Here is a 10,951-nt window from a genome sequence, read left to right as displayed (position 1 = left end):
CGGCGTCCTGCCCGGGATGGAGCGGGGAGCGGCTCCGGCTGCGGCGGCGTTCTCCGTCTTCTGCGCGGGGGGAGCGGGGCTTAGCGGCTCTGAAACGGGGGACTCCTGCCGTCAGGGGGACTGGTGTAAAAGGCCTCACACCTCCTGCAGTTTTTCAGCCTCTTCTCTTGTTTACAGAATTATTTTTTTTCACAATGCAATGGTTTCGTAAAAATATAATCAGCTAAGGGTGTTAACAGCAGTAGCTAAAAACCCTGACTGAAAACAGGACCTCGTCACACTGACTTCTTCATAAAAGCCAAAGGAGTCGTTGACCATTTATTTTGTGATGTTTGTTGATGTTCTGGAGCACAAGCTAAGATTTGAAATTTAGGGCTCCTGAAATATTTATTATATTCCTATAACACAAATGGATTTAGCTCAGATGTTCTCTGAGAGTGAAACATTTTGAAGGCGCTTGTGCTACAGCTTGTGTTGAAATGCGGTGTAGTGCACTTTCAATCTGCACGATATGTGGTTTGAGTGGTTTTTGTTGAAAGTGGCACCTTTTAGGAAGGGCCTCTTGGGAAAATAGTTCTGTTATCTCGTAATGCTGTAGTTCAAGCAATGTGACCATTGCTCTTCCAGCAGTGGCTGATACAACCCTCACCTAAAGCATTTCTCAGTTACTAAAGCCCAAAATGTACATCTTGGGAGGCAAGACTGAGTTAGGAGGAAAAATGTATTATCTGAGATGATGTTTTTGCTCTTGACTGACATATCTTGTAAGCCTGCTCAGCCAAATTAGCAGCATCAAAAATTTCATTGTTTCTGGAGGTTAGTGCAGTAATCCTGGAAGAAATGAGTTTAAATGTCTGTTTATATTAGTAGTTCTGAAGATTCTTAAAATCCACTGAAGGTTTTGCAAGTTCCATAATTCTTTTTGTGGTGTTTACATACTCATGTTGAGCTGCAGAATGAAACTTCCATACTGCTTATAAACTGCTCCAAATCAGCTTCTGCTGCTTCGTTGATGAAGCGAATTGTGGAGCTGATGTTCCATCCTGATGTGTAATCATAGGAACAATGTAAGCTTTGGTAAAAAGTTTCTCAGAGAGAAAGTAATGAAATGTCTAATGAGTATCTGTTTGTGTTACTTTGATTAGAGGATCTTTGGTCAGAGAAGCACAGTCAGAACTAAGTGCCCAAGAGAGGCGCTGTTAAGGAGAGGAGAGAAGTAAGCTTTCATCTGGGTTGTACATAAAGCAATACTGTTTTGTATAATCTCCATTTTAGATAGTGGCTTTTAGAGAAGATCTTAAACTGCAGCTGGGAGAAAAGCAACAAATTAAGGCTTATGATAAAGCGCTGTAGACTAGACGCGTGCAGGCCAAAACCATATAAAAGCATCAGTGTTCTTGGGTTGAGCTATTGTTGTTTAAGAGGATATCGCATTGGATAAAAATTAAAACAGTTTTTAAAAATTAAATCATAGCAAGGCTCATAAAACTACTAATATGTAGAAAAATAAAAACCGGTAGTGAAACTTTTTTTTTAGCGTAGGCCTTGAAATAAAGGTCTAGAAAACTAAGGGTGGATAATAGGTTTAAAAATTAAACTATAAGAGTTGAACCAGCAACCGGGCGCTTGGAGGCAGCTTGTGAAATTATTATCAATGAAAACAGCTAGAGTACGCGCTCATTCAGTAGGGTTATTGTGTAAATAACATACACAGCCCTACCAGTTGGCTGACCTCTGAAATTACGTATTGTTTTTGTGCACGTACATGTGTGAACAGTTTAGGTTTGTTCTTTCTTCTGTATTGCAAGATGTGAATTAAAATTCTCAAATCTCACGTGACTGGCTTGCGTTGGTTTGACGAGTTGCTCCTTTGTGAATGGGGTTTGCTGCTGGAAATTCTCACGAATTCTTGGTCCTTGGTTGTCATGTACCGCAGTTATTTCTCTGGCTTCACACTGGCACCAAGTGACATCCCTTTTTTTTTGAGGAAAGTGAAAGTAAATTTCTGCAGTGAAACTTCACGCCTTAAAATTTGGTCTTGTCATATATAGGAATTTTCTTTTGTCCTCTGCTGTTAACTACTTCATTTTGTTCTGCTTGAAGTTGATGGGGACAAAAGAAGCCTGTGTGTAAAGATGTTAGGAACATCAACCAGGAGCTGGCGTTACCAGTAATAAGTCAGTAATTAGACAGACGAACTGGGTAGCTGGTAAGATGGAACAGATGTATTTAAACTGAGAATAGGCTTACGGAGAACTCCTCTATTGACACTCGAGAATCATTGCCGATAGTTAGGAATCGGTTTGACGAATCAACTATTGAAATAATTTTGGAAAGATAAAGGTCGTAGTACTGTATAGAGGTTACTTTGTTCCCATTGTACCTCAATGTTACTTCAGGCATGCAGATTTTTTTTTTGTCAGTGATTTTTCTCCTGCATATCAGCACACCCTCGGTTATGTAAAAGCTGGTTATTCTCACTGTCCACAGCTGCAAGAGTTCAGTTTTAAAAGAATCCAGCTCTTCTAACGGAGGCTTAAACCTCTCTATTGGAGAGAAACTGTGCTAGCTGCCAGCTTAAATCTTAAATGCTGAGTTGCCATTCACAGACCTGCAACATTTTTGCTTCTCGCAGTGACGGCTGGTGGCACAGCAGTGCTGCAGCCACCACCACCGTGCAGGACAATTATGTAAGCAGAGACTGATGTTTCCCTTTGAAATATTTAAAATACTTAGGCCAGAATAAGAAGGGGTGTTTAAAATCTGCTCGTGTTTTGTGATATAAATGTTTGATTGTGCTGGGTTATGATTCGTGGTTAGGGTTGGAAGGACTCCACAATCGGTGTTCAGAGATGACCTATTTGTACTAATAATCCCAGCCTGGAACAGCCCGAGAAGGTTTTCCTCGTAGATCGTGTTCTTCAATATCACCACTTAATTTGTTTCTCATGCCATCCTGTTTATGTACTCCCTTCAGTTTCTTTATTTTTGTTTTTAACAGATCTCCTCATTCACTTCCTTTAGGAGCTTCCTTTAAAAAACAATAATTAAAAAAATTGCATTTGCATCACAACTTTTTTTAAACTATTAACTTCCCATCAGTTGCTTGCCGTAGGCTTGGTGATAGTTAAGCAATATTATTTGTGAGAGAATTAACTATTTGCAGTGTGTTTCCAGAATATTTCTGCGGTATCCATCATGGCTGAGGAGTCGTGGGCTGGCTCTGGCTTTGTGGACCTGGTTCCATGTAGATCTCTCTGGCTGTGTGTGTTGCACTGGGAGATACTGGTTTTCGCTGTGTGATTTCTAGCTCACAGAGAGCATCTGCCAGTGCCCTACACTTCAAACACATCTATCCCATTCTTTCCAATTAATGCTATTTATTAAAGTAACCTTGAATGTAGCCTTGCTTTAATCGTATAGACAGCAAGCATCTTTTTCAATGTTAATTTTAACATACTATATTTCATTAAACTTAATTCACAGATGATAAGGTTTTGCTTTTGAAAATAAACCAACACAAAAGCTTTGAAAACTTCTGTCAGTTACTAGATGAGCAGATTGAAATAAGAGAAATCAGCTTTAACAAAATGATAGTTTACATCTGCCTCTGATACTTGCTGAAGTTGAGAATTTTGTCTGTTCTCTGTTAAATGCCATTAGTCACCCAAAATAGCATTAACTTTTTCCTTTGTATTTTACAGTGAAAGGCAAAGAACAAGAAAAGACCACAGATGTGAAAGCAATTAAAAGTAAGATCAATACGTATTTTGTCTATAAATTCAGATATCTAATATCATCTGCCATTTTTATTTTAACCAGTGGGATAACTTCCTTACGAATGGGCGCAGATGTGACCTATGCATTAAAATCAAAACAAACCCGAAACTTAATTCTGTTTCTGAGTATTTATAGTAACTAATCTTTCCTAGTCATCTTGCTGAATCTGTAAGTACAGAAGGTTATTAAATTATGTCAGACATGAGCTTTGATTCAAAGTGATCGTGCAATTCAGTTACCTTGCAAATAGTGGTTATTCCTTATCTACAACAAATTGCTTCTGAAGTTTCTTGCTCACTTGTAGTGTACTTTGGAGTTTTGAAAATGCAGCTTAACTGTGTCTAATTTGCAAAAGAGGCTGCCAGTGTCTGGCTTAACTTGGACTGATACGCTGTGTGAGACTGAAGATCTGAATCTTGGTCAGACTGAATAGCTGTTCTGATGCTGCTCCACGTGATACAGAAATCTTGCTGCTAAATCTGTTTGGAGAGAAAAAATATTGATGGGAAGGAAGTTTATAAACCATGGGAAAACAAGGTTATTTATCCTGTCAGGTTTTATTGCCGTACTAAAAGGAGATGAGGTAATTTGTGTGAATCTGATCTGTTACTTTTATATCCTCAGACAAAATCCTGTTTCTGTACTTGTTAATGTGTTATCTGCATATCAAGAGAAAATTAAAGGCTTTTTGTACCTTGGTGGTCTTTCAAATAAAATATAGGAAAGAGGAAGTTGCATCCATTTAATAGCACACCCCATGATTTCAGCGCAACTACAATTTCCAATGAGTAGCTGAAAGAGTTTAGCGGTAAAAGGCTACAGTATGGTAACCCCGTAAATAAAAATAAATTTAAAAATTGTCTTACACATTGTGAGCTGCTGGAAACAGAGAGCATCTTTCCAGTTTTGCGAGCAGCTAATCCATGATCTGTATGATGTTAAGTTAGAAACGCAGTGCTACCTGGAGGTTTTGGAACAGGTGTTTCATCCTTAGATTAAGTAAAACAATTTTGGCACAAATGTTCATGATATAAAATTAAATTTGAATCTAATTCTCAAAAGCCTAAAGCGTTGTGAGGAGCGTGGCTCTGGCTCTGCACAAGTAGCCTCCAGCAAGTTTTCCTCAGTTACTGTCATCAGCCAAGCAACTGGCTGCCATCCTTCAGCCTGGGGAAAAAAATGTGTTTTCTCCATTATTGCTGGTATTAAATACCGAAGGCTTTGTGAGAGGCGGCAAGCAGTGTCTTGCTACCAAACTCTGCAACTGGAGACGCACTTTGCAATAGCTTAAACATTTTAACTCTCCTGTACCGTTGCTCCTAAGGTACCAGTTACCATAACATGCGAGTGTGAAATTATCAACTTCTGTCATCGCGTGTCATAAAATTGTGAATAAAAATAAAGTTATGCAGCATGAAAGTCATCAAAACCAAGTTGCTCGACACCTTGGTGAAACACGTTAGGAAGTAGTGTGCTGAGATAGTCTGTCATCTGACTCGCTTTAAGAGTCAGAGGTGTAAGATGTCCTTGCATGACATCCTAGTCAAGTGCAATTTCCTGAGAGCTTTTGAAACCGCTATGAGCGTGTTTTGTTTTTTTCAGCCTTGTCATCAATTAACAATTAGTTGATGTTTTTTCACGGCAGACTTTATGTGAGGAAGTTCTTCTTTGTTCTCTTTGGGCTCAAATAGCCAGCCGTGTTCTAAAACAGCTAGTGGAGGTTAAGGCTTATAACCTGGGTTTCATCACAGATACTTCCTTATTGCTTTTTTCTCTTTAAAACCAAAGAAAATATTTTTGGAAAGTATTCTTGTTAAAACTCACAGATAGCTTTGTAGTTCAGGATTTTTGTGACGCATTTTAGCTTTCAAAAAGGTATGGAAATGGATTGGCAAGAACATTGGCAAGAACATTACAACTAAACTAAATTGTTGACAAAGTATTAAGCTGTTAAGATAGCAGTTATCAAGGAAGCAGGAAGACGGAGGAATAATATTTCATGTGTAAACTTAGACTTGGCATCTTTTGATTAGCTACTGAACAAGGAAAATATAGGTGGGTGGGTACCACTGATATTGGAAGTGATTTTATTCTTGCTGTCATAAAACTTGTTTATTTCTGTGGTCTTTACTCTCATCAGACCCTTGATCAAAGATGACACTCAGTGGTACAATGAGGTTTTTAATAAGATTGACTCTCGCAAACTCTCTGGCGTATCTTGGGGGTGCTTAGCATTGGATACCGCTTAGAAGAGGTCTTGGGATCCTTGTCTTTTAATCATTCCTGTCTTGATTCCAGCTCCAGTACCAGTACATTCCCCTCAAAGAAGCACTAGAAATCATGCCTTGCTGGAGGCTGCAGGACCAAGCCATGTGGCAATTAATGCCATCTCTGCCAACATGGACTCTTTTTCAAGCAGTCGGACAGCTGCCCTCAAGAAGCAGCCAAGTCACATGGAAGCTGCTCATTTTGGAGACTTAGGTAAGGCTTTAGCCGGTCTATAATAATGTCAACATTTCTTTTTATTCTATATATATATTACTGGTATGCTCACCTTCCTTTGGTTTTCAGGCAAGTAGTTTAGGTAATTAAAAAATTGTACTGCTGTATACAATAACATCTGTGTGACCCTAGAAGGGTTTTGAATGGGGATAGCACATTTGTTTGTTGAAAGAGGTTCCTTTGCTTTGTGTACCACCGTTATGTTGGAATTGTCTCTTCACCAGTTGCATTGCAGGGCATTTTTGTATCGCATACTGATGTCTGTAGTACAATATGGAGTCATTCCCTTGATATTTTTCTTTAGGCAGATCGTGTCTGAATTATCAGGCTCAAGAGACCAAATCAAGCCTTTCAAAGACCCTTGAACAAGTTCTGCAGGACAATGTAGCCCTCCCTTATTTTATCCAGTTTATGGAACTACGCAGAATGGAACACTTAGTTAAGTTTTGGTTAGAGGCTGAAAGCTTCCACTCCACGACGTGGTCCCGTATTAGAGGAAATAGCCTGAACACAGTTAAGCAGAGTTCGTTGGCAGAGCCGGTGTCACCCTCGAAACAGCAGGAAATTGCGTCGTCTTCTCCAACTGGATTGCTTGAGGAGAGACTGGAGGATTCTAGCACAGTCCGTCTGCTCAGGACCAAGCCAGTGGCTTCAGACAAGAACGACAGAACTAGCAACGGCCAGAACCACGTGCTCTCGGGTCAGGAGGGTGATAATACCGGTGTTCTTTGTCTAAGAAAAGCTGAGACAGGGACCCATTCTGTTCCAGCTGATCAGCAAGAATCTTCCAAGCTCACAGTATCAAACAGAAACAGCCCCTCCTCTGCACTAAAAGACTTGTCAGGAAAACTAATGAAAAGTAAGTGCTGTGTATTCCCTTTCTTTAAAAAGGTGGGGAGATGGGGAGCGTACTGGCTGCAGCTTGCTTTGTACCGTGCCTTGGGTCTCACGCGTTCTTAGGAAGTATGATGTGATGCTGCGAGGTGGAAAATAATTTTGTATATCAGTAATTAACATGTTGTATAATGGTCAGTTTGAGTTATGTATTGTTTGACTGTCTGGTTGTTTAAAAATAAATATGCTGCTGATGAGACTTCAAAATCATGATGTACCCTAATAAGCTTAGGTTACTTCTGTTCTTACATGTGTAATCTTAAGAAATGAAGATGATCATTGCAATGTCCCGTTCTTCCCTCACCCATCCCACCCCCAACTTAAAAGAATTGCAGAAAATTTGGATGACGGGGCTGAGAATTGATAATTAACTTTCCACGGCAGGTAAATATCATGTATCACGTAAAATGACATAAGTAATTGTTACAAGAGCCTTGTAGAGATTTTTGTGTGGAACGTACTGTTTTTGTTCTTGGGTTTATCTGATGGAGTTCCCTTGTAATTGATTCGTTCTCATTTGGAATCCACCTCTTCAGAGGCTACTGGAAGTAAGGATGAAATTAAAATACTTAACTTTTGGTAATAAGCTACGTGCACAGTAACCTGTTGCTCTACTTTGCATCTACTCAATCCTCCCTCATTTGTGCAAGTCTACAGACAAAAAGGAAACGCTCCTTTCTTCATGTTGGTTCCTTTTGTTTGCCCAACTGTTTCCTTGTGTTGCATCCCTTTCGCTTGCTGTTTGTCTTTCTCGTGTAGTTATTTGTCATGTACCTCCATGATACATAACCTCAGCCGCGAAGTAGTTTAAACAAACGTGATGATACTTAAGTCATGAAAAGCACCTCAGCTTTCTGATGTCTAAAAAGAATTTGAAAGGACTAGGTCCTTTTTGAGAAATCTGATAAGTTTGGAATATATTTTTTTTCTCTCTTCCAGAGCAGTGTCCCAACTCTCAAAAGATCAAAAGATGGCATGTAAAGTATACATCTCATTCTGAGGCATCCCATTTAAAGATTTTTTTTTTTCTTTTAATTCCTTTATACTCCATGTGTGTTATATTCTCTATGATGAGACCTAGAAATTGGGAACTTCACTGCAGTTCTTGCCAGAAAGGCGTTACTTCTGGGTCTGAGGTGTGCAGCTGAGGAAGAGGGTGCTGTCTTGTCTGGTGGTAGGAAATTCAGAGCTATGTTGCTGTATTCCATCTCTAGTCAGTCCGTGCTGGGCTTACTGTGCCCTGGCTACAGATAACACAGCCACTGTTGCCTGTCAGTAGCAAAGTATCGAGTGGTGGACCGAAAGCTTTATGGGAAGGAAACTTGTCACTGATAATTAGATACTTGCTTTTCTGAAGAGCAGGTGTTTATTATTCACTCCTTGTTTTAGAGCTCTGCAAAGGAATTCAAAGTTTGATTCTGTATTTTTTCCTTGTAGGTATAGAACGGGATGCAGTTAGTACTTTTACCAAATATATTTCTCCAGATGCTGCTAAACCAATACCCATTACAGAAGCAATGAGAAATGACATAGTTGGTAAGAATGTATACTGCCTACTCATTTCAGAGCTTCCTCCTGCCCCATAAAAGTTTACTTTTAATAACACACACGCTCATATTTCTTTTTATGAATTCTAAAGTCAGTTGTAAAAAGATAGTAGATCATGTTACAAGTATCAGTGGATCTGACCTTTCAGTAGTGCTGTGCAGTATCCCCAGAAGAACTTTCAGAGACTTTGCTTAAATGAGTGAAAATTCCTGGTGGTTATGGAGGGAATCCAGATTTAAGTCTCAATCAAATATTTTAGCTGTAATATTATCATTCAGCTGTCTGCAGTACTTTGAAAGCTCTTTTTGCGCACCCTGAACCAGCTGATTCTAGTGGATTTGAACTGCAATTTTTCATTAACTCACCATTGCTCATGTCTTTCAGCTCGATCAGCCAAACACATGTTAAAATTAACCTGGTCTTTCTTTGCAGCAAAGATTTGTGGGGAAGATGGACAAGTGGACCCTAACTGTTTTGTTACATCACAGTCAATAGTGTTTAATGCAATGGAACAAGAGTAAGTGGATTGAACGGTTTGGCTGCTTGTGTCTATTGTCCTTTTGCAAAAGGTTGTTCTGTTAAAAATGTTTATGGAGGCATAACTGTATAATCACTTTTTTTTTGTGTAGTCTTCTATACTTGAAACTGCTCAGATCTGTTCCTCCAAATCCATTCTTGTGATCGCTAACTGAAGTTGTACGTGCAGGCTGTTATTGCATTCTTTCTGTCTGTCTTGTGTCATTTGTAGGCCTGCACCATTTCTTGCTTGTTTTGCTTTTATCCAACTAAAAGTATAAGCCTTCTGGGGCAAGAACTAATTGATTCATAAGGTACCTTGAATGCTGTTGACCTTTAATAACTGATTGTTATTCTCTCTGTGTGCAGGCACTTTAGTGAATTTTTGCGAAGTCATCATTTCTGTAAATACCAGATTGAGGTGCTGACTAGTGGGACTGTTTATCTGGCTGACATACTTTTCTGTGAATCAGCCTTATTCTATTTCTCTGAGGTGAGTGTTAGATTTTGGGTTTGTGTTTTTTTTTTTATTCCTATCAAATAGAAAAAACTATTTGTTCCCTGATGACTCTAATAAAGACACCTGAAGTATAATAAAAAAAGATGAGGTGTATCTTTCTCTGGGGAAAAAATGCGTAAGACTGTTTCCTGCCCATGTGTAGAACTATTTCAAATGTTCAAACCTGTACACCGTATTGTAGAATGAGTGTTTGTGCGTATCTTCTCCAGTTAGTGAGTGCTTCTAAGGGTCTCTCTGCTTTGTAGAAGCTTTGACAGTCGTCTTAATCTTGCCAAATGAAGTAGTGACTTTGAAAGCCTTAAGCATTCTTACAGATAACAAATAATTGACTAGGTTTACTTAGAGAGGATAGCAGCTTGGAATGTGGTAGTTTAAATGTATGATTTAACAGTTGCAGGGTCCTGTACATTTAGGGAATCATCTGTTAGTAGTAAAACACTTGTCCGGATGGTCTGACAAGCCAACATGGTTTGAACCGGCATGCTGGGAGGCTGAGACAACATGCTGAGTTCAATGTCAGTTAAGCGTAGCATGAAAATAGTGTTTCCTCTGTCTTTAGCAAATAGTTGTTGGATACTAAATGTGAAAATTGGTACAGAAGTGTCAACAGTTCTTTTATTTTCTTTTGTAAACAAACTAGATCTGTCTGCAAAACTGTATCTGAAAATTTGGAATATTTATATGCCCTGGTGACCCTTTGCATCATTAATATATGGGCTGTGGTTTTTTGTTTTAAATGGGAAGGAGCACAGTAAGATGTGCTTATTAAAAGTTTCTTGCTAAAACTTATTTAATTTCTCCTCTTTTTTAATTTCCCTTCCAGTACATGGAGAAGGAAGATGCAGTTAACGTATTGCAGTTCTGGTTGGCAGCAGATAACTTCCAGTCTCAACTTGCTGCCAAAAAAGGCCAGTATGATGGGCAAGAAGCACAGAACGATGCCATGATTTTATATGACAAGTGAGGGAGTTCAACAATTATTTGTTTCTGAAGCTGTAATGTTGTGCTTGAAGTTTTGTGTTTTTTTTTCCTACTAGTTTCCCTAGTAGGAAATAATAGTTGGAGAAGCAAACAGTTGACTCTTGAGTTTTATCAGTCACCCCCCACTCCATCCATAAACTCAGTTTTCAACAATGCGATTAGCAGAGCAAATGCTGATTCAGAGTTCTGGGGTTTTCCTGCTTCATTCCT

The 10,951-nt window shown here is 39.1% G+C and overlaps 1 protein-coding gene across 1 annotated transcript in view; it reads left to right on the top strand.

The window, feature by feature from the left end:
* Positions 1–3,706: 3,706 nt before the first annotated feature.
* AKAP10 (A kinase (PRKA) anchor protein 10) overlaps positions 3,707–10,951 on the top strand; it is a gene marked incomplete at its 5' end in the record, with an annotated part of 14,805 nt that continues 7,560 nt past the window's right edge. Inside the window, 7 exons of the mRNA XM_009882741.1 lie at positions 3,707–3,752; positions 6,079–6,261; positions 6,587–7,141; positions 8,614–8,712; positions 9,157–9,241; positions 9,610–9,733; positions 10,584–10,720. Coding sequence (XP_009881043.1) covers positions 3,707–3,752; positions 6,079–6,261; positions 6,587–7,141; positions 8,614–8,712; positions 9,157–9,241; positions 9,610–9,733; positions 10,584–10,720 — 1,229 coding nt within the window. The remainder of the gene's footprint in view (positions 3,753–6,078; positions 6,262–6,586; positions 7,142–8,613; positions 8,713–9,156; positions 9,242–9,609; positions 9,734–10,583; positions 10,721–10,951) is intronic.

Source organism: Charadrius vociferus, unplaced genomic scaffold (assembly GCF_000708025.1).
Source record: "Charadrius vociferus isolate BGI_N301 unplaced genomic scaffold, ASM70802v2 scaffold793, whole genome shotgun sequence".
Classification (NCBI taxonomy): domain Eukaryota; kingdom Metazoa; phylum Chordata; class Aves; order Charadriiformes; family Charadriidae; genus Charadrius; species Charadrius vociferus.
Note: the sequence above shows the minus strand (reverse complement) of the source record. Positions and strands in the feature narration are given on the sequence as shown.